The 26,754-nt window shown below is 39.0% G+C and overlaps 1 protein-coding gene across 1 annotated transcript; it reads right to left on the bottom strand.

Moving 5' to 3' along the window:
* Nucleotides 1-1,744: 1,744 nt before the first annotated feature.
* On the bottom strand, nucleotides 1,745-26,720 carry CXHXorf58 (chromosome X CXorf58 homolog). Its single transcript, XM_041741901.1, has 9 exons — nucleotides 26,670-26,720; nucleotides 23,487-23,622; nucleotides 20,317-20,416; nucleotides 17,904-17,998; nucleotides 17,004-17,115; nucleotides 10,475-10,606; nucleotides 5,008-5,237; nucleotides 2,670-2,832; nucleotides 1,745-1,922 (listed from the first exon to the last, which is right to left on the bottom strand). Exons 2-9 carry the CDS (start codon nucleotides 23,600-23,602, stop codon nucleotides 1,746-1,748), a joined length of 1,125 nt encoding a protein of 374 aa, XP_041597835.1. The 5' UTR covers nucleotides 23,603-23,622; nucleotides 26,670-26,720; the 3' UTR covers nucleotide 1,745.
* Nucleotides 26,721-26,754: the final 34 nt, after the last annotated feature.

Below are 26,754 nucleotides of genomic sequence, written 5' to 3'. Positions count from 1 at the left end.
GTATTTAGAAAGATATAAGCAAATGAAAGCAGTTGTTATTTTACAGTGATGAGATTATGTGTAATTCTACCTTTAAAAAGATTTTCTGTGATGTGGTTACACTGTTTAATGTGAGTTAAAATAATCAATAGAAGACCTGATCTCTGTCTGGCAGTGGATGCTATTTATGCCTTAATATCCATTATCCTTTTCTTTTATAACAATAGAATTTTAGTTGGGTACATAACTGCCTAAAACAAGTGTACATTTCCCAGCCTCCCTCGTAGCTAGGCGTTACAATGGGACAAAGTCAGAGCTAATGAAATATGAGAAGTGGGTGCCCTGAAATGTAGAGTCTGTTCTTTTGTCTTTTTCGTTCAACCTGTTACCTGAAATCTTCCCTAGCTTTGTTATTGCACATACTATGGGTAGATTGAACCTGAATGGAATTTGATTGGATGAGGGACTGCTTCCCAACTTAATGAATGAGTATGTATGACTCATGAGGATAAATACATATTTTCTATTCAACTGGTGCCCAGTACAAGCTCTGAAAACAAGGGGATTATCCATCCTAATTTTGGATATCAAATAATAATACATTAATATGGAAGAGTACATGTTTATGTTAAATATATTCTAGTGGGAATCATACACATATACTCCAATATTCCTTATCACTTAAGAAAATGTTTTAATAGAGAATGAGATCTATTTATAGACTGCTTTGCCTGAGTTAAATCAGCTATCAACCTCCATATTTTAAATGTTAAACAAAATCAAAAATTGTATTTTTAAAGTTCAATAAAGAATGCACTTTGTTGGGGTGCCTGGGTGGCTCAGTTGGTTAGGCGTCTGCCTGCAGCTCAGGTCACCATCCCAGGGCCCTGGGATCAAGCCCCACATTGGGCTCCCTGCACAGTGGAGAGTCTGCTTCTTCCACTCCCTCTGGGCCCCCACCTCCACTGCTTATGCTCTCTCTCTAGCTCTGCTCTCTCTCCAATAAATAAATAAAATATTTTAAAAAGGCAAAAAACTAAAAAAAAAAAGAATGTACTTTGTTTAATTATCATAGTTCCTGGTAAGGTTTGATATAATCTAACAGCCTAGATCACAAAAAATATCAATAATTTGTACTATACCAGGAATAAGATGATCAGATCAAAAGGAGATCAGTAAATATTACTCAAAACCTTTTTTATACTTGAAAAATATCCCAATACAACATTGAAGCAGATGAGACATTCTGCCCCAGGTCCTTACAATCCTCGATAATGATTAGGTATGCTAGGTTGTGTCTACTGTAGTAACAAATTCATTATTATTTGTATTATAATTTAGAATAGGTCAATCAAAAGGTGCTTTGTAAAAACAACATGCCAGTTTAAAAAAAAGCTGATGCAAGAGCAGCCTTTTATTCTGTGAATTCTAATATTTATGTTAAGCATGGCCTGTTTAGATGTTTTTAAAAATGAAGGAAAATCAGAATTGAATAAAAGTTCCAGGGATTAATTTACTAATCATTTCTTGAGTAAAACTATATACAGCTAGTTCAAGGGCATATAGTAGAAATAATTTATTCAGATTAAAATTCTGTCAGTAAAAAAATATTAGTACTTATGGTAAGACTAAAATGGCTTAAAAATCGGTCACACATTTGGTTAAGAGAGCATTCTGAGGGCTTGTTTATATTTCATTTTCCTTTAATATGCATATTAGCAAGACAGACTGTTAAATAATTTGGTTTTCTATCAGTTAGCTGTATATTAACATGATGGAGAACTATTAATATACAAGTCTTGATACCAGGCAAATAATTCCTTTTCTTCTTTTCTCAATTCCTCATCTGACACAAGCTCATCAACTTTCACAATGTCAAAAGATGGGGTAGAGAAGATGATTGACTGTTGTTGCTTTGTGCCTGGTTTGTCCGTTTGTGGTTCCTAAGTAGAATTATAAATAAAGAGGAAAGGATTTTACATTTGGTTTTTTACTACTTTCTGTTTTTATATGGACTGTTTATACTTAGCCTCATTTCAAAAAATTTATACCATATATAGATTTTTTTAATTTTTTTTTTTATTTATGATAGTCACACACACACACAGAGAGAGAGAGGCAGAGACATAGGCAGAGGGAGAAGCAGGCTCCATGCACCGGGAGCCTGACGTGGGATTCGATCCCGGGTCTCCAGGATCCTGCCCTGGGCCAAAGGCAGGCGCCAAACCGCTGCGCCACCCAGGGATCCCCATATATAGATTTTTAAAGAATTACAAAGTAATACATAGCTATGTTAGTTGTAAATATTCCTACAATGTAGGAATATACTGAGGCAGACTTTATGCATATAGTTTTAAATAAGTCTAGATAGAAATGACTTTTATTTTGAGAAAAGCACTATTTGAGATGTGCTGAATCAATAGTGTCAACATACAGAGATGACTGTTGTTGTTTGCCACTTTATACAGATGTGAGGCCAAAACAGCTGGTATTTATCAGATTAGCTATATTGTTGAAGAATTTTTAAAACATGTGTTACCAAGAGGAACACAGCTTTATACTATCCACATATATACCAAAGGTGTTTTAGCCTTGAACTTGTAAATTAGGAAAATTCTACTTACAGAAGAAGAATTACTAACAGTTTGACTAGTGTCCAAAACAATGAATTCAGTACGAGTTCAACTTACAGTCCCCATGGAAGCATTTTTTTCTTTAGCCATCTTATAAGCTTTTTTCATTTTTTCCACATTCATTAGAGCTTGCTTGGATTGACGACCCAGATGTTTAATTTGATTCTGCTGTTGGTAGGGCCGATATAAAGGTTTGATAGCTGAAACGGATGAAGGGCATCTAGAAAAGATTTGAATTGTAGACAGAAAAAATGCACAAAATAACATTTAAATGTAAAGCAAGTTGCAAATTTTATTAAAGCATCTTCTAGCAACTAGATCATAGGCCTCTGTATTTGGAGCAATACTGTATGTAAGTTTTTAGGCCAAAGGCATCATTTCTGCTTAAATTATAGGGCATAGCTCTTTATTTGGCACTTATGAAGGTGTATAAATGATGATGTGGATCACAATGATGATGAAAATTATAGAACATGGTATCAATTTAAAATCAGTTTTCCTGGAAAATACCATGTAGTAGTCATAGTAACACAAAAGAGTATTAAATCTCATAATGGCTGAAAAAACAAGCTGTCTTTATCAGTGTTGGGATCAGATACAGGTGGTACCATGCCCACAGTCCCCTAGGCCTTACCACCACGAAGTACATAGGCCCAACTTCCAACTGCCAGCATTGGCCTCTCTTGGCATGACAGCTTTCTTGTGGAAATGAGAGCCCATGCTCTGGGAAAGTGCCTGAGAATTAGCACTTTCCCTCAGAAACAGTCCTTAGCCACTGAGTGATGCACATCAGCCTATAAATATCCCAACTTCCTTGCCCCCACAAGATAACTTGAGGTGCATGTTCTGTAATGGCTTGGATACTCCCAGGAGGGATTAAGCTCCCCTCACCCGCAGAAGTAATCTGTTTGCTAACAAACGCTGTTTTGGATGCCTGCCCTTCCTTGTCTCCCTTTCATCAGTGATTCTGGGAATCACCTCCCAAATAAACTACTCATACTCAAATATTTGATCTCCTGAGAGATCCCAAACTAACACCGCATTCAAAGAAATCTGCAAGAAAGTATTTTTCCAAAAAAAAAAAAAAAAGAAAGTATTTTTCCCTCTTTAATTGATTTAGAATTTGGCTACTTAATTTGGCTCTTCAAGTGGCTCATTCTTAGATAATCAGTAGCAAGAGTCCAAATAGCAGGGAGCCTAGGGTTATATATGGTGGCAGGGAAAATTACATCATTTATTTGACCTTGGTGGTAATAGGGTGGTTCTATATTCAGTGTCTATATGGATGAGTTAGAGAAAATCTATTTCATGATGACAGACTGTACCCTACACCAGGCCATCTGTCTGGCAAATGTATAGCCTCGATCATAAAATATATGGGCTAAATTATATTATTGGGTCAGTACCACTCATCTCTAGCCCTGAAAAAAACCCAGTGTGTTTGCCTGACAAGAAGACCAGTGTCTCCTCTGTGTACCAAAGGAGTATTTTTTCATTTCAAATGTGACTCCATGGAAATAGACTACCAATAGATGCTCTTCAATCTGATTATCTCTTTTTCTTAAGAAAGCAAGCTTCATTTGTAAATAAGATGGGCTAGGTGAGACTTGTAATGGAAAGAAAAAAGGAATATAATTGGAGCAGTCATATTCTGTCCGCATTGTTTCAGATCATAATACAGTCTCTTTTGCTACAACAGGAGCTTCTATAATGTGAATTGGCTCACATGCTATTGCTAAAGAAGAGAATAATGTCACTGTAATTTATATGCAATTTGTCCTCAGCAAGGGGAGCCAGAATCGCAAGAGTAGAATTATAACCTTCAGCAGAAAAGGAAAAGGTCCTCAGCTCTGTGTCGCATAGGCAACAGGGGCCCTTTGGGCTGTATTTATGAAAAGAATTAGCACCTGCATCTAGGGCTCTCGCCCCAGAGGCACCCTTGACCCCACAGTCCACCCTTGCTGCCCCCACCATACTTCCCACCTTGGGGGGGGGCTTTCTGGTTATTGGCGGGTTGCACTGCCTCTCACATACCCTGAAAAGGCAGCCATGCCAGCCCAGGGCTCCACCTCCATCTGCATTACCTCTGTGTTGACTACCCGCTCCGATTAAAGAGTTGCCAGCGTTTCAACTCTATTGTCCGTTTTTTAATATTTGCTGTGGCCCCCTCTAGCCATCCTGAGCTGCCTGTCTGGTGGTGCGAGTTATCTCCCCAGGTTCCAATTGTCCTTTTGGTTAGTGCTCTACTTACAAAGATGTGTACGTTTTGAGCAATCTGCCCCAACCCTATTTTTCCCATATGCCCTATTATTATATTTCATGAGCTATTTGGCAGAATGTGAACATTTTCAGAAACGCCCCTAGTATTGTAACCCCAGGAAACTGTTACTTTTACCTAACTTCAGAAACAATCCGTAGCTGACGCTGACGCATCTCTTCTGTTTGTGGTCTCTGTAATAGATACTTCATTTCTTTTTGTAGACGGTTTGATATTATTCCAGACTCTGCATAATCAACTATGTCATATATTATCATTGTCCTGGGGATGTTTTTGAGGTCTAATTTTCGCCAGTAGTTATTTCTACCACCAGAAGATGCAGGGGTCTCGTCCAGAAGACTGGAATACTATATGGAAAAAACAAGTAAGAATGATCGGCTGTGGGTACTCCAGAATGGTTTTACACACATTTCCCAAGGTTCCAATGTCCAGTGTCACTTCATCCAAAAAGTATTCCTTGATCCCATCTCTGAAATTAATCAGCAACTTTCTTCTATGGCTTATTACTGACTACTTGATGTTTTAGCTGTGTACTTAGCGCCCCCACCACAAGGCAGGATCCTTGTCATACAGCATCACACACATAGTATCCCACTCACTCAATCTTTATTTAATGATAAATATTTTTTAATTTAATGAATAAACATTTTAATGCCAAATACATGATCTGCATACCTGGTAGTGCTAGTTCATAATATGCTTGGATCGAGAGGACATTTGCACAATAAATAATGAGTTCACCTCTGGTACCAAGTGGTGAATTTCACTATTTTCATTTGGAGCATTTGTAGAAATCTCACGTTTATGTATTTATTTTTAAATTTAAAATAACAAATTAGGAATGTTAAAATGCATATATATATATAATCAACCTTATAAAATGTTCATTTAAGAGACAGGAATAGGGCTAGAGGATCTACAATGCTGGGACAGAATATCAGCTAGGTATTTAAGGTATGTCTCTCTCTCTCTCTCTCTCTCTCTTTCTCTCTCTCTCTCTCACATGCACACACACCCCTACACCCCCACAAGCAGTCTTTATTTTGTATCATTTAGGCATGCACAGATTTTAATTACTACCATTTGACTGAATGACCCCAGTCCTTCAACATGTCTCAAATTTCAGTTTCTGCAGTATAACTCAATAACTGTATGAAGTACAAACTTTGCTGATAGCTTTCCAGTCCATAGATCACTACAGAAATAACAGATATGTGTAGTGAATAGTGACAAATCATGTCCCTTCTTCCAAAGTGTCAGTGATTGGCCACTGATGATCTGTTATTCAGGTCACACACAGAGAGCAAAGTATGTAGTTGTGTCACCTCTTTGTTTCCCAGTAATAAACACATGTGCCATTTTACAAAAAAAAAAAAAAAAAGATAATCAAAAGAATAGGCCAACAGAGAAACAAAAAAGTGATAATGTTGGAAATGAAATTCAAATTAAACGTAAATGCAGTTAGAAGAAATAAGGGATATTGACATTGCCGTCATTCAAGAGACTGCGGGTGGGCAGCAAGAGGAAGGAAAGTGGTGAAGGTGAACTTAGCAGCATAAATGAGGAAAGTGGTTGTGATGAAAAGGATGCAGCTGTTCCAGGGGAAGTGACGCTGACAAAAGACTCTTCACATTAAAGGAACTTTGAGAGATTTCATAACATTTAAAGTGCAAAGGATAAAATGTTGGTAGGTAATCTGAACTTAGAAAGGAGTGTGGCGATTCACTAAGGCATAGAAAAGAGGCTTACTATGTATTTTAAGTTATATGAGAAGACTAAGAAGGTAAGCGCTGTTTAAACTATTCCTCATAAACTGTTTTTTTAAAGTTTTATTGAGATTCACATCCCATACAATTCACCCATTTAAAGTATATAGTTCAATGGTTTTTTAGTATATTTATCGTTGATAAAGTTTTTACAAGGAAATAAAACGTTTTAATCCTCAACGTTTCCAGTGTTTTAAATTATCATGTAGTAAATGTTTTGTTTTTCATTTTCCTATATATTTATAACAGAGAGTTTTTAGTTTTGACAAGCTTTTTTTTTTTTAAAGGTATGGAACAATCATGATTTTTCCCATTGATTATTAAATTCGATTTGCATGGTTTCAGCTTGCACGGTCATTTTTTTAAAAGATTTTATTTATTCATAACAGACAGAGAGAGAGAGAGAGGCAGAGGGAAAGGGAGAGAAAAAGGCTCCATGCAGGGAGCCTGACGGGGGACTCGATCCAGGGTCTCCAGGATCACACCCCGGGCCGAAGGCGGCGCCAAACCGCTGCGCCACTGGGGCTGCCTGCACGGTCATTTTTTTAAAGGATTTTATCTTTTTTTTTTTAAAGATTTTTATTTATTTATTCATAGACTCAGAGAGAGAGGGGCAGAGACACAAGCAGAGGGAGAGGGAGAAGCAGGCTCCATGCAGGGAGCCTGATGTGGGACTCGATCCCGGGTATCCAGGATCACACCCCAGGCTACAGGCGGCACCAAACCGCTGTGCCACCGGGACTGCCCAAAGGATTTTATCTTTAAGCAATCTCTACGTGTATTGTGAGGCTTGAACCCATAACCCTGAGATCAAGGTGGCATGCTCCACCAACCAAGCCAGCGAGGTACTGCTGTACATTTTCATGACCCTGCACTACTGTGCAAAGTGAGGACTGACTACATATTTTACTTGCTGAGAGTGTAGTAGTAAAATGAGTAAACATCTCAGAACTGTCAATGACCTTCTCTGCGCTTTGCTAAGTGACTTGGGCAAGTTTTTAAAAAATTATTTATTTATTCATGAGAGAGACAGAGAGATAGAGAGGCAGAAATAGAGGCAGAGGGAGAAGCAGGCTCCATACAGGGAGCCTGATGCAGGATTCAATCCCAGGACCCAGGGATCACGCCCTGAGCCAAAGGCAGATGCTTTAACTGCTGAGCCACTCAGGTGTCCCAAGTTTTAAGAAATCTTATTAAACTCCATTTTTCTCATCTGTTAAAGGGTCACATAATCTACAAACTTGAAGATTAAAGGAGATATACTATACATAAAAAGAGCCAGCAATAGTGCTTGTATCTGTAAGGGGCTCAATAAATTGATAAAATGATTGTCAGCAATCACCATGCTTCTCTCTCCCAACATGTCTATTGGGGACTTCTTCCTAAGACACCAATCCTTGGCACAGTCATACGCTCCAAGTATGTGAGCCACATCCTTTGCAAAGATAGTTGGCATCCCAAAGTGCTATTTATTTCTATTATTTCAAATGAGGGTTGAATTCCCTCATTTTCCAGGTTAAGAATCTAAAGGAAAGAAAACAGAATTGGGAGTCTCCAAGGCACTGCATTAATTTCATGTGTCACAATAAACTAGCTGAGTGGACAGTTAAGGCCATTTATTATTATTATTATTATTATTATCCAGAAATTTTGTATCCATTGTTTCTTTAGAACTTGTAAAATGGCAGTAATAATAGTACCTACCTCTTAGAATTGTTGTGAGAATAAAAGGAGGTGGTACTACACCAGCATTTGCTATTATTATTATTATTATTATTATTATTATTATTCAGGTATCTAGTTTAAGGTTCCTGACTTAGTACTGCTGTCCAATCCATTATGCAAACCAGGAACCTAGGAGCCATGCCAGACACCTCCCCTTAGCCTGCCTTGCTGTCTGTCACCAAGGCCCATTGCTTTTACTCTCTAATTATCTCTTGTGTCTCCAGCCTCACAGCCCTCAGCCAAGATACCACCGTCTCTCCTGAAATACAGCAGGAACATCCAAACTAAGAGAAGGCTCTTGCTGTACTCTAATCCATTCCCTATACTGCAGCCAGACAGATCCCTTCACTCATTAGATCATCTCATTTCTTAACACATTAAGAAGCACCAGCTTCTACCTGCACACAGGATCAAGAAAAAGAAAAATACCTTGCTATTGTCAAAAGGCCTGTCTGATGCTCTCTTGCCAGCCCTCCAGGCTGCCTGCCCAAACCTCTGCTCTCTCTTCTCCAGCTCCACAGACCTGCAGTTCCTCCTGCCACAGAGCCTCTGCCTGGGGCACAGCACCTGCTCAGCCCCAGACTGAGGCTGTGACACATTGTTGATTGCCTGCCCATCAACCATTTCCCACTACTTCCTTGCCTCCAGAGCCCTGATTTTTTTTTTTTCAAGTATGGAGCAGCCACGTGTTCTAGGAAGGAGGGCCCCAGCACATGAACCATGATGGTTCTAAGTCAATGGTGGAAAATGATCTCATTTCCTTTTATCAGCAATTAGGTTAGGATTCTGATCAATGGGATCTGAGGGGAAGTCTGTTGGGGACTTCTGGCAAAGATTTTTCTCTTCTTTCTTTCTTTCCTTTTTTTTTTTTTTTTTTTTTTTTTTAAGTAGGCTCCATGTCCAGCATGGAGCCCAACACGGGGCGCTTGAACTCACAACCCTGAGATCAAGACCTGAGCTGAGATCAAGAATTGGATGCTTTACCAACTGAGCCAGCCAAGCACCCCCAGAGATATTTCTTCTTGAGATAAAAAGGAAAATGGTGCTTAAGAGTCCCCTTGTTTCTGACTTTAAAGGAAGTTAAGAATGTGATAGTCATCTTGTTACCATGTGGAGGAAGACAAGAGCATGTAGAGGACCCTGATGTCCTTGAGCTGCTGTATTATTAGCTGGCCTGAGACCCACCTCTTTGTAGACTTCAGACATGGGACAGTACAATTCCCTTGCTGTTTAAGCCTCCTGTGGTTGGGAATAATCTGTCACTTGTACCACAAAGCACCCAAATAATAATAATAACCCCTTCTCACTAGGTCAAATCTCCATCATGCACTCTCTTAGCAACACGTACTTGATTTTTTTACTTTTTACCAAGATAAAATTCACAAAATATAAAATTCACCATTTTAACCATTTTAAATGTACCAATCCAGTGCATTTAGTAAATTAACTCTACATAGCACTACTATCTAATTCCAAAACATTTCCATCAACCCCAAAAGAAAAGCCACATTCATTAGCTATCATTCTCCAGATGCAAAGAGCCAAATATTTTATGATTCCATGAATACAAGCTATCCAGAATAGGTAAACTCAGGGAGACAGGAAGCTGATTAGTGAGTGATAGGGGCTGGAGTGATGGAGGGACAGGGAGTGACAGCTTAATACAAGGGAGGTTTCCTTTTGGGGTGATAAAGTTCAGGAACTAGATAGTGGTGGTGTCTGAACAACACTGTGAATATACTTAATGTCACTGAATTATACCATTTAAGATGGTAAATTTTATATTATGCTTATTTTTCTATAGTGAAAAAATATATGATCCTTTCCTCTTGGAGGATAAGGTCAGAAGAGTTTTTAAAGATTATTTATTTTAAAAGATTTTACTTATTCATTTGAGAGCATGAGCAGGGTAAGGGGCAGAGGGAGAAGCAGGCTCCCCAATGAGCAGGAAGCCCGATGTAGGACTCGATCCCAGCACCCTGGGATCATGACCTGAGCTGAAAGCAGGCGCCTAACCAACTGAGCCACTCAGGTGCCCACAGAAAGCTTTTTTAAAAATTGTTGTTTCTAATATCTAAATCTCAATTCCTTACTTGCATGTAGTCTTTCAGGGTGACAATATCTATTTTATCAGTTATTTTGAACTTCTGGAAAAGACATTCATCTTCCATAACCTGATGGTAAAACTTCTTTTTCCCCATAATTTTGCAAGCATCAGCCACTGCCTATAAAGAGAATAGAAAACAGATTTTTAAAACAGTAGTATAATAGCAATAATTATCAGTGCACACTTTACATATTTCTTCTGACAAACACATCAAATACTGTTCCTTTCTTCTAGCAGCTTGCTATTCAATAAAAAGACTGTATTTACAAAAAAAAGATTGTATAAGAGTTTTTAAACCACTTAAAATTCGTTTCCATAACCATATCTACATAGTTTTAAAATGTAATGTAGCTGAGTCTCCAACCCTCAGAGAACCACAGTGTTTTAAAAATGTTTTTTCCCCTCTTAAAAAACATTCTTTTCCCTTAACAAAACAAATCTGTAGCGTCATTCATGCTGTCAAGGCAGAGAAAACTTCCTTGGTTATTAAACAGGTTGCCCTAGGAACTGCAGTGAAAGGTATTACTGGGCCAACTCTCTTTTATGCACTAGTTAATACCTCACCCCCAAATGGAAACATGTATGTTTCACATTGCTTAGACCTTCCTCTCCTTCAGACTTCATTCTCTGTGGCCAAAGAGTAGTGAAGCATTTTTTTTTCTCTCCGAAACGCTGGCATTTTGTACTAAAGGAAAATACCTGAGAGGGCAGAGGTAGAAGAATGCCAGAAAATATGGAGGCCCAAATCTCATCTGGCCCTGTCTGTACCATACCGTTCCACATACGCCCATCCTTTGCTAAGAGCTATACATAGACTGAGTAGAGACTTAAGTTCTCCCCACCCTCGTTCCCACCCCCCATAAGTATGTGCTGACTCTTCTAACACATATTTATATTACATATCTATGCTTCTGGCCACAAAGCATATGCTTATGAGAATGGAGACTGGCGTAGAATAAAATTCAAATATCTCTGGATTCCAGATCAGTTTCTCTTTCCCTCTGAATCTCAGAATGTGTATTTGTGAAAACATGGGAACTCCAGGTTATAATGTTGATGTGAGGCCGCTTGAGATGAGATCAGAATTTGGAATCTGTTCTTTTTACTTAACACACAATACGACAATGAGCCTGGAGGATATAGTTTCCATTTCAATTTTCACTTTTGTTATTGAGAATATTCCTTTTTTATTTATTTTTCTAATTCCAAAGCTTAGCACACGGACATACATGGAAAATGAAAGAATATTCAAATGGTGGTAGTTTTACTCCTAATGTACTACATGGAAGGGACAGAAACAGTTTCTGTGATGAACCTTCCTTTAGGCAGATCATCTCTGTTTTCTGTTTCATTAGTTTCTTTACATACTACGCATCTAAAGAAAAGACAGTATTGGCACGTGTCACCATTATGCTTTCTTGCAATTAATTTCCCGTGGGTTCTCATTAACTACCCTCATGGTGATGCTAAAGGTAAAAGCAAATAAACTATACAGTGAACACATCTGAAAGCTGTATAATTTCTGCTTTGAGAATTTCTTTAGATATAACTGTATTTTACTTTAGCTCAAGCTACTTAGTAAGGGTATTTCTTGCCAGTCCCTCCCCACTCTACTCCACTCAGCCACCACCCACAACCTCTCCAAGCCCCGGTTTCCTTATTTGTACACTGCCTCAGCTGTGTGGCTCAGCTGTGTGAGGCCCATCCCAGGATCCAGCCAAAAATCCCTATGCCGGGCAGCACGGGGAGGGCTCGCTGCCCACTTGCGACAGGGGTTTGAAAAAAGTTTGCCCTCCAATGGCCAGCATGGAGGCCATTCTTTTTTTCTCAGGCATCTGCTGTATGGCTAGCTTCAGGAAAGTACTTCTGGGTAGGAAGGGATGGGAAAGAAGTGCCCAGCCCCAGGTGAAAGGGAAGGGCCGAAATGAGGCGAAAAGCCCAGGACAGCAGCCAATCAGACTAGGATTCAAGAGGCAGGCTCCATTCTTAGTGGGTGACTCAAACAAAAGGTCAAAGGCAGGCATCTCTAAATTTGACACTTCCCCTGATACCTGGCATCACTGTGGCCCAGAAGCCCCCATGGCCCCACAGGTACATGCTGGCCTAGATCCACACCTGCCCTTGTCAAGCGACTATCTCAAGTCACTTCCCCGCCCAGCTGGAAATTCTTACGAAGGTAGCATGAACTGGTATCCTGCACAGGAACAGGGTTTCTCGGTTTGGAACAGTTCGATTATACGTGAGTTCAGAATTAATGAAACCAGCACAGCTGCTGGTGTGGTTTCAACCTCGAAGTGTGCACAGTGCAGTGGATAGATGGAGAAGTATTCAAGTGTCAGTTCTGCCCCTGGCAAGCCTCTCCAAGTCCCGGCTTCCTCACAGGCTGAATGGGAATAACATGGACTGTGCTGGAGTTATCAGGAGCCTGTATAAGAGAACATATTTAGCAGGCGTCCTGGCTCAGGAGTGGTTAATTATGAGCACAGGCACTGGAGTCAGGATCACTGGGTTTTAATATCGGTTCCTTCCCTTTCTAGCTTGTGACCTTCAGCAAGTTACTTGGTCTTTTAAAACTGAAGATAACAGAATCTACATTCTAGAGTTTATGAGAATTAAATGATAATGCACACAAAATGTTTAACACAGGACTCAATGGTGCTCAATGAGGGCAGTTATTATTAATAATGGTGTTTTTTCTTTTTACATAAATGCCTAATCCTCAAAAAGAACAGGGATCTTCAATTTAAACTAATGGTTGCTGGATGTTCATGTTTAAGAACTGTCAATTACCCAGAGGCATTCTAGGCCACGCTGTGTGTGTGTGTGTGGGGGGGCACCTGTAAGACAGTGCTTGTCAAACTAGATTGTGCCTAGGATCATCTGGGGGGATTGTTAAAATGCAGGTGCTCATTCAGTGGGTCTGGGGAGGGGCTTGATAGTCCTCATTTTTAGTAAGTTCCAGGGAATGCCAGTGCTGTGGGTCTGTAGACCACACTCTTGAGTAGCAAGGCTTTAGAATATTCTAAATATAGTTGGAGGATGAACTATAGTGACAACCCTCTGTAAATAAGCATTGCTCTGAAAATAGATCATCGAAGTAGGTAACTGAAATGAGATCTCTCTTTTGTACACATGGCTATCCAATTGTTCGAGCACCATTTGAACTGACTTGGCACATTTGATGAAAATCAATGGATCATCTATGAGTGGGTGTATTTCTGAATTCTCTATTCTATCTCATTGATTTACATGTCTGTCTTTAGGCCATCACAACACTGTGGGATCACTGCAGCTTTTTAGTTCTTGAAATCAGTTAATGTAAATCTTTGTTCTTCTCTAAAATGGCTTAGGCTATTCTATATCTTTTCACTTGTTTTCACTTTGTGTATGTGTGTGTGTCTGCGCACACACACGCGAAGTGTGAACACATGAGAAATGCTACTGGGAAATGATAAGGAAATGAAACTAGAAATGGAAATAAGTACCAGGGAAAAGACTGAACAACAACAAAACTGTGAAACTCCCCTTCTTCATAAGTGAACTTAGATTATATGTCTGAACTAAAACTGACTTATTTATTTCATACTAAGAAATAAGTGGGGGGTGCCTGGCTGGCTCAGTTGGTAGAGTGTGAAACTCTTGATCTTGGAGTTGTGGGTTCAAGCCCCAAGATGGGTATAGAGATTACTTTTAAAAAATAAATCTTTAAAAAAAAGAAAGAGGGACGCCTGGGTGGCTCAGCGGTTAAGCATCTTCCTTTGGCTCAGGGCTTGATCCCAGAGTCTTGGGATCGAGTTCCACGTTAGGCTCCCTGCATGGTGCCTGCTTCTCCCTCTGCGTATGTCTCTGCCTCCCTCTCTGTGTGTCTCTCATGAATAAATAAATAACATCTTTAAAAATAAATAAAATAAACAAAAAGAAAGAAATGAACTTAGGAAAGTTGGATCGGCTTGCTAAACACACAATTTCTACATTCAAAGGACTGGCGTAAACTTATAGTAAGAATAATTCTATAGGTTTTCTATCAACCATGAATCCAGGTGTTAGCAGAGTTTGTTATGTAGCTCAAAAAGGAATCCTAAACTGTTCTTTCATGTTCTGATCGTTTAAATTCTCTCAGAATGTTTAGTGAAATACTCAAACTAGTGTTATTACATTTTCATAATAAAAACAAAAATTTTTTAAAAACATGTTTGTGTATTTTTATGGGCAAAAAATGAAGGATACACAGTAAACTATTAACAGTGATAACCCCAGGCAAGTGAAAGTCACAGCACAGAAAGGCATGAGGCATAGTTTCCTTTTTTTTTTTTTTTTTTCATAGTTTCCTTTTTAAAAAAAATCTGTGCTATTTCCTTTTTTCCCAAGTTACTTTGTAATTTAAATAAAAACTGAAGTTATTATGCAGCATTTTAATGAGTTTTAATATACACAGAGTCCTTTCCAGTCACGGCTTCTAAGTTTCTCATTTGCTCTAGCCTGCAGACAGCAGGGGCCACCGGGAGCGGACCCAGGAGAATTTCTGTTCCTGGAAAAGTCTCATCATGTAATCTCAGAAAAGCAACAATTGATGATATTTTATAGGTATGATAAGCTTATTCTGTACATAAATGTGGCATGAATTTATTCCCTGAATGTAAGATAAATATCAACTTTTGCATGTGAAGTCATTCTACATAAATGAACAAATATTAATGACTCTGGAACACCATATTCCATATGAAAACACATAGTCCATTTGATATATCCTGAAACTGAATGAAATGTTCTCTGACGTTGCCTGAGAACACAGAGAAAGGCAGTCTCTTTTTCTTTTCTAACATTCTTCAGAGAATAAATGCTGTACATTCTGGATCTGATCAGAAACTCCCAGGCTATGTGGTCTTCTATTCTGAACACATACCATTACTGATGACTTCAGATGGGCCATACTTTTCAAGTAAAATATCTCCAGAAGGCTATAGGAAAATAACCTTTGATGTATGATTTATGAAAGGCTGAGAATGAGAATGCATGCATTTTTTCTCAATTATAGTCATGTATAAGGGCCAAAGGAGCAAAATCTATGCTGTAGTAGCATTGCAGATCCTTGCTATTAAACGTGGGGTCCAAGAACCAGCAGTAGCAGCAACACCTGGGAACCGGTTAGTAATGCAGACTCTCATGTCCTATCCCAGATTTACTAAATCAGAAACTATATTGTTTAACAATATTCTCAGGTGATTCCTATCCTGCAGACACAATTATGGTAAATATACTTGAAACTTAAAAGTATGAGAACTCATATAAAGAAAGATAAATATTTTAAAAGTTCATTTTCAATAGTCCAGCTCACTTTTCTCTAAATATGCTACCAGAATCAAAGAAACAATGATAAAATACCATTAAAACAAATAGAATGGCATCAAATGGTCTGCATAATTTAAAAGCCCTAATAGGCCGCTTTAGTCCATTACTAACCAAAATTTTCTTTTTCTTTTTTTAATTTAAATTAAATTAGCCAACATACAGAACATCATTAGTTTCAGATTTGGAGTTCACTAATTCATCAGTTGCATGTAACACCCAGTGCTCATCACATCACGTGTCCTCTCTAATGCCTGTCACCCAGTTACCTCATCCCCTGACCCACCTGCCTTCCAGCAACCCTCAGTTTCTTTCCCATAGAAACTCTGGGAAATGAATAAGGGGTAGTGGAAGGGGAGGTGGGCAGGGGGATGGGGTGACTGGGTGATGGGCACTGAGGGGGGCACTTGATGGGATGAGCACTGGGTATTATACTATATGTTGGCAAATCGAACTCCAATAAAAAAAAATACCAAAAAAAGAGTCTCTCATGAACAAACCAAAATTTTATTTTATTATTTTTTAAGGATTTATTTATTTATTCATGAGAGACAGAGAGAGAGAGAGAGGCAGAGACACAGGCAGAGGGAGAAGCAGGCCCCTCCCTCACAGGGAGCTCGATGTGGGACTCGATCCTGGATCTCGATCCTGGATCCCGGGATCACACCCTGAGCTGAAGGCAGACACTTAACCCCTGAGCCACCCAGGTGTCCCACAAACCAACATTTTATTTATTTTTATTTTTATTTTTATTTTTTAAACCAAAATTTTAATACAAAGAAAACTGATAAGTATTTTTTAGGGCCTCTATCAGTAATTCATTCCAAATATTTTTTTAGCTAATAAACAGAGACACCCTGAAACATGAGATTAAAAAAAATGCTACCTGGCTGCTGGGATGTTCAATGGTGAAATCACTTAGTCTGTATACTTCGAATGCAATTCAGATACCACGCAGATATTAAGAAGCTAAAGTAACATAAAATGGAGGTGCCTGGGTGGCTCAGTCGGTTAAGCGTCTGCCTTTGGCTTAGGTCATGATCCTGGGGAGAGGAGCCTGCTTCTCCCTCTCCTCCCCACTCATGCTCAATCTCTGTCTCCCTCTTTCATAAATAAACAAAAATCTTTAAAAAATAAAGTAACATAAAGTGTACATCATGAAACATCACCTCACTTGATGGCTTTAATAAATTTTTTCCGTTGAAATACTTGTTACCATGGCCTTCAGTATGCAGAAAAATTTTAAATACGATGAAAGGTGGAAATGTTTCACCACTGAATCTGAAATAAAGACCAATAATTAGTCGTTTGGCATCAGGGTTAGGGCTTAGTTACCTTCCTCCTCTACTTAAGATTATTCTCATAGTTTCCTGCATGCAGGGTAAAATCTACGCCAGAGCACAGAAAGAATGGGTAATGAAGGGATGCCTGGGTGGCTCAGCAGTTGAGTGTCTGCCTTCGGGTCAGGGCGTGATCCCAGGGTCTGGGATTGAGGGCCACATTAGGCTCCCTGCGAGGAGCCTGCTTCTCCCTCTGCCTATGTCTCTGCCTCTCTGTGTCTCTCATGAATAAATAAATAAAATCTTTAAGAAAAAAAAAAGAATGGGTAATGAAATCGATTACAGAGATGAAAGAGCCACATTGGGGTGTGTGTGCTCAAAACTATTCTCATTCACGTGTCAGACTGGACACATCATGGGAGATGAGCCACTCTCAAGCCAACTTTTAGCCCAAGAGTCATACCTCAGTTTCCTCACATAATAAATGTAAATTTAAGAACAACCCTGAGAACTTATGAGGACTTAAGAAAATACATTTCTAGAGGCACGTGAGTAGCCCAGTGGTTGAACGCCTGCCTTCAGTTCGGGTTGTGATCCCAGGGTCCTGGGATCGAATCTCACACTGGGCTCCTCATAGGGAGCCTGCTTCTCCCTCTGCCTATGTCTCTGCCTCTCTCTGTGTGTCTCGCATGAATAAATAAAATCTTAAAAAACAAGAAAATACATTTATAAGGTTTTTTTTCATTTTAACTAAGTGCTTCTTGAAATAAACCAGTATAGAAATATTACCTGAATCTAACTTTATACTTCATGCTAGGATCTTTCACAAGCTCAGCCTCTAAAGGGCTCACTTTCTTCAGTATTTCACGTGTCACACAATATTCCTGAAATAGATGATGATGCTATAAATGGAAAATGGTACTCTGTCCAGGTGTAACTTACTGAGAATAACAGAGGTGGCATGGTAAAGTGAACAGTGCACCAGGCTTGGAGTTCTGAAGACCTGGGTTCTGGTCTGGGCTCCTCCATTTAGTACCTGTGTAATCTTGAATCAATTACTTTATCCTTCTAGCCTTCAAGCTTGAGTAGGTGTCCCTCCTTGACATCCCAGGCACTGGTCTTTCCTTATGACAACACTTTTCACCACGTATTATAACTAACTATGAATTAATCTGTGTCTTCTACTAGACTGTAAGTGGCGTGAAAGTACTGATCATGTCTTTATTCCTTACCATACTCCTAGCATCTAGTACAGTCCTTGGAACACAGCAGGTTTAGCAAGTATTTGATATTGAATAAATAACTGTAAAATGGGCAGCCTGGGTGGCTCAGGGGTTTAACGCCACCTTTGGCCTAGGGTGTGATCCCGGAGACCCGGGATTGAGTCCCACGTCGGGCTCCCTGCATGGAGCCTGCTTCTCCCTCTGCCTGTGTCTGTGCCTATCTCTGTGTGTCTCTCATGAATAAATAAATAAAATCTAAAAAAAAACTGTAAAATGAGGATGGTAATAGTAATGCTACTAGTTTTTAAGCACCTTTTATATACCGCATATTCTGTTACATGCCTTATATACATAACTTCATTTAATCCTTACAACTCAGCAGTATTATTCAAATATTATCATTCCCATCTTTCCAATGAGCAGGCTGAGACTCTGGGAGTGTCTGTAACTTATTCAAAGGCATACAGGTAGTACATGGGCAAGCCAAGATACAAATAGAGATCTATTTGACTCTACTCGAAAGGAGCCCCCACTCAAAAGGAGAAAAAATGAGTGGGAAATATCAGAGAGGGAGACAGAACATGAGAGAGCCCCCACTTGAAAGGAGAAAAAAATGAGTGGGAAATATCAGAGAGGGAGACAGAACATTAGAGACTCCTAACTCTGGGAAACGAACAAGGGGTGGTAGAAAGGGAGGTAGGCGGGGGGTGGGGATGACTGGGTAACAGGCACTGAGGGGGGCACTTGATGGGATGAGCATTGGGTGTTATGCTATATGTTGGCAAATTGAACACCAATAATAAATAAATAAATAAACAAATAAATAGTGTTTGCAAGTTAAAAAAAATAAAGCCCCCACTCCACCCCCAAAATGACCCTGCCAACCTCTATGCCAATGACAATCACATAAAAATGTACACCAAAGGGCTTTCAAAATGACAAAGCATTATTAATGTCAGGTAGGAATTTAAAGTGTTAGGATAACAGATTTTTAAAAAAGAATTAATTTCCTTCTTTCTGTTACTATAAACATCTAAAGTTATAACAAAATCAGTATTATGATAATTAAATGCAAGTTCCATATGTGAAGACAATGGGTAATGGACCTGAAATGTCACCTCTTTACTGAGCGGGTTTTCTCTGAGGTATTCTGCTTTTACTGGCATCAGAAATGCATCTGTGGGTCAGATGGTGAAGAAGTGTATAAACTGCTCAGACTCCATGATTTTTTTCAGAGCTGCTAAAATTCCCTTAATGTGGCTATTACTAATTATAAACTATTGTAATCATGGGTGATTTTATTAGAATACTTGGTACTATATGAAGGAAAGCTTTATATACTCTATTAGCATTGCCAGAGTTGTTTTTCAGAGGGGTGAGGGGATATGCACCTTTGGAGGTTTTTGTTTTTGCTTAAATAGGACCATATTATTCATACTATTCTATATTTGCTTTTTTCCTTAATGAGATATCTTAGCTATCTTTATATTGCAGAGTCACATATAAGGCTGCAAGGTTAAATGCTATGAAAGCACCAATACTTATTTAACCAGCATCCCATTGGTGAACATTTTATGGTTTACTTTCTTTGCTGTTACAGACAATACTGCAATGAAGTTGTACAAATATTGTAGAATGGATTCTTAGAAGTAAAATTGCTGGGTGGAAGGTAAGGGCACTTAATTCAGAGATTTTTCTGGTTGGAAGATCAGTGTCCCACATCTTCAAATAAGAAATTGATTTTTTAAAAACATCATTTTAATTTCAGAAAAGGAAATAACAGTCACCCACATTATTTACAAATAAATCCAGAAATATTCATTTAGGGATAAACAAAGGAGCAATCTCAGAATCCCATGCACTATTATATTCATATAGAAGAGATTTTTAAAAGGTTACATACTTTATCTTTACTTAACAGACCTTTTAGCTGATAAGTAATTAGATGTGTCAGAGAAAACAAAAAGCAAAATACATACCGCTGCACAAACTGTGTGCTTTAGGAGTTTAAATATTCTTTTGTTCACATGAGATAACCAAGCTCTCTGTATCCTTCGAGCTGAAATAGCTCTATTAGTTCTGAGAAGAAAAACAAGAGATTAAGATTAGTGAAGTAGTTTTCATTTTCCTAAAATCTTGGGGAACTCAATTTATGCTTCTTCCCCCTGCACCCTCCCATTCTCCACCCTAAGACTGATCTGATAAGGAACATTTGGATGTGGTAATTGGAACTGGTCATTTGCAGAATCTAGTCAGAATGAGGATATAAGATATTTGAGAATCTTTCCCTTGAGATAAAAAAAGTCCCAGCTAAAACTTTATCAGCAAAAGGCATATATATTATAACTAAAAACGTAGGAAGAGACAAATTTGCTTTCTAAAAACATCCATGACCTAAAATGATTTCATTATAGTTAGTTCTTAAAAACACTGTCCAACTAGTCCAAGTGCTATGAAAATAGAACATAGAATACTCAAAGTTACAGTAAGTCCAATTCTTTTCTGGGAACAGACAACCAGGCCCTAAAAAAGAAACCCCCTTCTCTGATCTTGGCTTGAACCAGGCTCATTCCAGTCAGGTCAGAGAATCATTTTACTTTTGCTCACATCTCAGCAGATTGTAGGGATTACTCTCTCCAAAACCCCCCAATCCCATCCTTACCCCTCACAAAGCTACATGTGAAGAAAGATACTCCTGTATAATGTCACCATTGGCTGGCAAAATGCAGACTATAAGATGTAGAGTAGAAACGGTCTGACTAAAGGATCTGTATTCTGAAAACTATAGAACACTCATGAAAGAAATTGAGGAAAACACAAAGAAATGGAAAAACATTCCATGCTCATGGATTGGAAGAAAAATATCATTAAAATGCCTATGCCACCTAGAGCAAACTATACATTCAATGCAATCCCTATCAAAATATCATCCAACTTTTTTCACAGAGCTGGAACAAATACTCCTAAAATTTGTATGGAACCAGAAAAGACCCCAAATAGCCAGAGGAATGTTGAAAAAGAAAACCAAAACTGGTGGCATCACAATTCCAGACTTCAAGCGATATCACAAAGCTGTAATCATCGAGACAGTATGGTACTGGCCCAAGATAGACACATAGATCAATGGAACAGAGAACCCAAAAATGGACTCTCAATTCAACAGTCACTAATCCTTGACAGAGTATTTTTTCCAATGGAAAAAAATGACAATCTCTTCAACAAATGGTGTTGGGAAAATTGGACAGCCAAATGCAGAAGAATGAAACTGGACCATTTCCATAAACAATACACAAAAAAATAGACTCAGAATGGATGAAACACCTAAATGTGAGACAGGAATCCATCAAAATCCTAGAGGAGGGATGCCTTGGCTCAGTGGTTGAGCATCTGCCTTCAGCTCAGGGCATGATCCTAGAGTCCCGGGATTGAGTCCCACATCAGGCTTCCTGCATGGAGCCTGCTTCTCCCTCTGTTCGTGCCTCTGCCTCTCTCTGTGTGTCTCTCATGAATAAATAAATAAAAAATTTTAAAAGTCCTAGAGGAGAACAGGCAGCAACCTCTGTAACCTCGGCCACAGGAACTTCTTGCCAGACATGTCTCCAAAGACCAAGGGAAATAAAGGCAAAAATGACCTATTGGGACTTCATCAAGATAAAAAGCTTTCGAACAGCAACAGAAATAGTCAACAAAACCAAAAGACAACTGACAGAATGGGAGAAGATATCTGCAAATGTCTTATCAGATAAAGGACTAGTATCCAAAATCTATAAAGAACTTATCAAACTCAACAGCCAAAAAACAAGTAATCCAATCAAGAAATGGGCAGAAGACATGAAAAGATATTTCTCCAAAGAAGACATACAAATGGCCAACAGGCACCTGAAAAAAATGCTCCACATCACTTACCATCAGGGAAATAGATATCAAAACTACAATGGGATACCACCTCACACCTGTCAGAATGGCTAAAATAAACAAGTCAGGAAATGACAGATGTTGGCAAGGATGCAGAGAAAGGGGAACCCTCTTACACCGTTGGCGAGAATGCAAGCTGGTGCAGTCACTCTGGAAAAGAGTATGGAGGCTCCTTAAAAAGTTGAAAATAGTGCTACCCCATGACCCACCAACTGCCCTGCTGGGCATTTGTTCCAAAGATACAAATGTAGTGATCTGAAGGGGCACCCATACCCCAGTGTTTATAGCAGCAATGTCCACAATAGCCAAACTATGGAAAGAGCCCAGAAGTCCATCAACAGATGAATAGATAACGAAGATGTACACACACACACACACACACACACACACACACACACACACAATGGACTACTATTCAGCCATCAAAAAAAATGAAATCTTGCCATTTGTAACAATGTGGATGGAACTAGAGGGTATAATGCTAAGTGAAATAACTCAATCAGAGAAAAATAGTTATCATATGATTTCACTCATATGTAAAATTTAAGAAACAAAACAGAGGATTATAGGGGAAGAGAGGAAAAAATAAAACAAGATGAAATCAGAGTGGGAAACAAACCATAAGAAACTCTTAACCATAGGGAACTGAGGATAGCTGGAGGGAAGTGGGGGACAGGGTAACTGGGTGATGGACATTAAGGAGGGCATAGTCTATATTACTGAGCACTGGGCATTATATAAGACTGATGAATCATTGACCTCTACCCCTGAAACCAATAACATATTACATGTTAATTACTTGAATTTAATTTTAAAAATAAGTCCTATTTAACAGATAGAACGAACAAAAAGAAAAGGCTTGACTTACAGAAACAAAGCTTTAACTCCTAGATGATGCCATTTATTAGCTGTTTAACCTTATGCAAATCACTTACCTTCTCCCAGTTGCTGCTTCCTCACTTATAAAATGTAATAATAAGACTGCTTCACAGAGTTGTCAGGATCAAAGAAATGTGTGTTAACATGCTTTGCAAATTATGAAAAACTAATTATAATAATTACTATTCAATTCAAAAGTAATTTTATTTATTTATTTTTTCCCAAAAGTAATTTTAAAACACACAAAAAGCCCTCTAATTTACAAAACAAGAAGTGTTTGATGTTAGCTGGGCAAATACGGTATGGAAACTGACCAGTTGTGGAAAATGATAAAGGTTGAAAGATGACTACTTACTGTTGTACTGCTTTTCTCTTTCCAATATTTAACAAATGCATTTTGTAGTCTTTTCCTGAGCGTGGATTATCTGATTTTGGAACACCACTAACTGACACCTTTGAGGAGTGCTTCATTTTCCTTATGATGAAGTATTCTGAAAGTACATGGATTCAGCATTTGAGGTCATAGTCTATATTACTGCACCGTTTGGACAAGGCTCAAGTGCCATATGATTGTTGGGCTATTTCCAGAATCCTTTACAAAGGAAGGCACCATGGATGTCTTAATGTTGCTTACAGTTTACATGCTTTATTTTTATTTTTTATTTTTTTTCAGTTTACATGCTTTAGGTACTAAAAATATTCTGAGGGATGTGGAAAAGACAAGTGCATCTATCCATAGTCTTCTAACTGGTCCCTCAGTCTCTAGTCTGTTTCCTTCTGGCCCTCCTCCACATTGCAGCTGGAGTTAATTCTGTAGAGCAATAATCCAGCCTTCTTACTTCCCAGCTTAAAGTCTTTCAGGGACACTTCATTTCCTCCACATTGAAGTCCAGACTCCTTAGAATGGTGTTCTAGACTTTTCTCAATCTACGGTCTATTCTTTCAAATATCAAAATACCAACTTTCACCAGCATTCGTCTTCTAGACTCTGTGAGAACAAGAACTTCTCACCAAAATTAATGTTTTTCAACTCTGTGCCATTGACGCACCATTTCTTCTCTCTTCTCTTTCTTCTTTCCTACTGCCAGCAAACATCAATTCAGCTTTCAAGACCCCAGCTAATTGATGCCTCTTCTCTGACGTTTTCCATCCTCTTTTTCATACAACTGTTCACCCTATCTCCAAGGTCCCATAATACTGTACATGTTTTTCTTTTACAGTACTTCTCATGTTATGCCATAATCTGTTTTCTTGGCTGTCACCCCAACAAGGCTCATTGAGGGCCAGAAACATCTTGCTAACTATGGAATCCTCCATGTCTAGTGAGAGTGGAGAATTTTTACATGCTTGTCTAAGAAATTTCTGTCCTAGTTTTATCATGGAATAGCTGTGGGACTTAAGGCAAGTTCCTTAACCTTTTGGTAGCTCAGTTCCCCTTGTGATAAAGTTAAAAGGGTGTGTACTAAATGAACTGATTCTATCTTTGGTTTTCTATCTTTTGATGCCTTACTCTGATTTGGATGCAGTTCCCAAATTCTTACTCACTGCTTAGTCTCTTCTATTAAAGCGGGGGCTCTTAATTTTCTTTTGGTGTTGTGGACTTCTATGGATGGACTCTTATGGACAACTACCAAGAATTACGTTTTTTAAATGCATAACATAAAACACATAGGATCACAAAGGACTCTATATTGAAATCACTGCAAAATACTTCCAAAAACAAAATTATAGGAATCTATCCTCTTTATGCATTAAATAAAATGAGAGCTCTAATAACTCCTGTATTTGTGAATTGGTAATTAGCAGAAATGGTATGTCAAGAAATCTGCCATGAGTGTAACATTGTATGAAAATATCTGTGCTTTCTACCGATGACAAAGTCCCAGATACTGCTGATACTTCTGTCCTTTATTGCCTACACTAAAATTGAAAGAAATGCTGAAGTTCAGTTAGAGATGAGCGCAAATAAAGTTGTAATTTCTTTCCCCATCTAAGTTCATATACCCCTTGAATCAGGAATTCCTGCCCTGGGGTGCCTGGGTGGCTCAGTCAGGTTGAGCATTCAACTCTTGCTTTTGGCTCAGGTCATGATCTCATTGGTCTTGGGATCAAGCCCCACTACAATCCATGCTCAACCAGGAGTATGCTTGAAACTTTTCTCCTTCTGCACCTCCCCCTGCTTTCTTTCTCTTTCAAATAAATAAATCTTGGTTAAAAAAAAGATTTAAGAACTCCTGCCCTAATTTGTCACTATACTTCACACTTTTATACACATGTGACATTCCATTACAAATGCAGAGCCTTCAGAGTCTTCTCAGTATTTGTCCTTGGGTATAGGAATGGGGACGGCTTGGCACATACAATTCTCTTGAGAAAGAGAAAAAGCAGCCCTTAACATATGGGAGTTGGCCTGGCACTCACAGCTGGGCTTTGGTGCTATCCTGGCTTCCTAACAACACCCAATCTAGAACAAAGCCTGGCTTCTTTGAATTTGCCCCCAAATCACTCAACCAAAGCCCAAATCTTTTTTCTTATTAATTTTCTTTTTAAGATATTATTTTTTCATGAGAGACACACAGAGACATAGGCAGAGGGAGAGGCAGGCTCCCTGTGAGGAGCCGGATGCGGGACTCAATCCCAGGACCGCGGGATCACGCCCTGAGCCCTAGGCAGACGCTCAGCCCCTGAGCTGCTGAGGCGTCGCCCAAATCTTTTTTCTTAAGTAGGCTGCAACACCAAGGCCACCGTGGAGCCCAAGGTGGGTCTTGAACTCAAGACACTGAGATCAAGACCGGAGCTGAGATGGACAATTAGATCCTTAACCCACTGCGCCACCCCAGGCAAATCAGCCCAAATCTTGTAATAAATCTAGCACGCACTCACTGAGATGCCCCGCTGTGCCAAGTTGCGTGTTTTCCTCGCAGCAACGAGACATAATAAACCCAACTTGTTCAACTACAGATGTGTTCCCAGTGGTCTTTGGCTGGAGGGCAGAGACACGGCCCCACACAAGCCCCCACAATCTTGCGGATGCTCGCCTGGATGAATTTACACTTTCTATGGGGTGAGGACGTGTAATACAGATTGAAATATGAAATACACCCCCATTATGAGACAGTATAACAATTATTTAGGCGAGATCACAGGCTTCCCACTTTTTCCATGTGGCCTTCCTCTCTGTGCCTCGGTTTCGTGTTCTACTATATTAAAAATAATAATCGTACTCACCTACCTGGGTTGTCGGAAAGATTAGATGAGTATGTGTAACGAGTTTAGATCAGAGCTGAGCATATAGTAAGCACCGTGTTAGTGTTTGCTATTCTTGTTAATTAGATAATTATTCTCATTATTGCCTTTTCTAGTAGCATTAAGGGACATCTGATTCAGAGAGGGGCATATGTTTAAGTATTTTAAAGGGAAAAAAAAAACCCAGGGCCTTTCGAGACTAAAGGACATGGCGAATTAGATTAAATTCAAAATCTTAGGAACTTCCAGCCCACAGTAAAAAAAAAAAAAAAAAAAAAAAAAATCTGAAAACCTTTTGTGAGATAATTCCAGGCCCCAGGGGTCGGCTGCTTCCGGCTGTGAGACTTTCAAAGCCGCCCGAGACCAGCCGAGCGCCC

This window comes from Vulpes lagopus, chromosome X, assembly GCF_018345385.1.
Source record: "Vulpes lagopus strain Blue_001 chromosome X, ASM1834538v1, whole genome shotgun sequence".
NCBI classification, from domain to species: domain Eukaryota; kingdom Metazoa; phylum Chordata; class Mammalia; order Carnivora; family Canidae; genus Vulpes; species Vulpes lagopus.
Note: the sequence above shows the minus strand (reverse complement) of the source record. Positions and strands in the feature narration are given on the sequence as shown.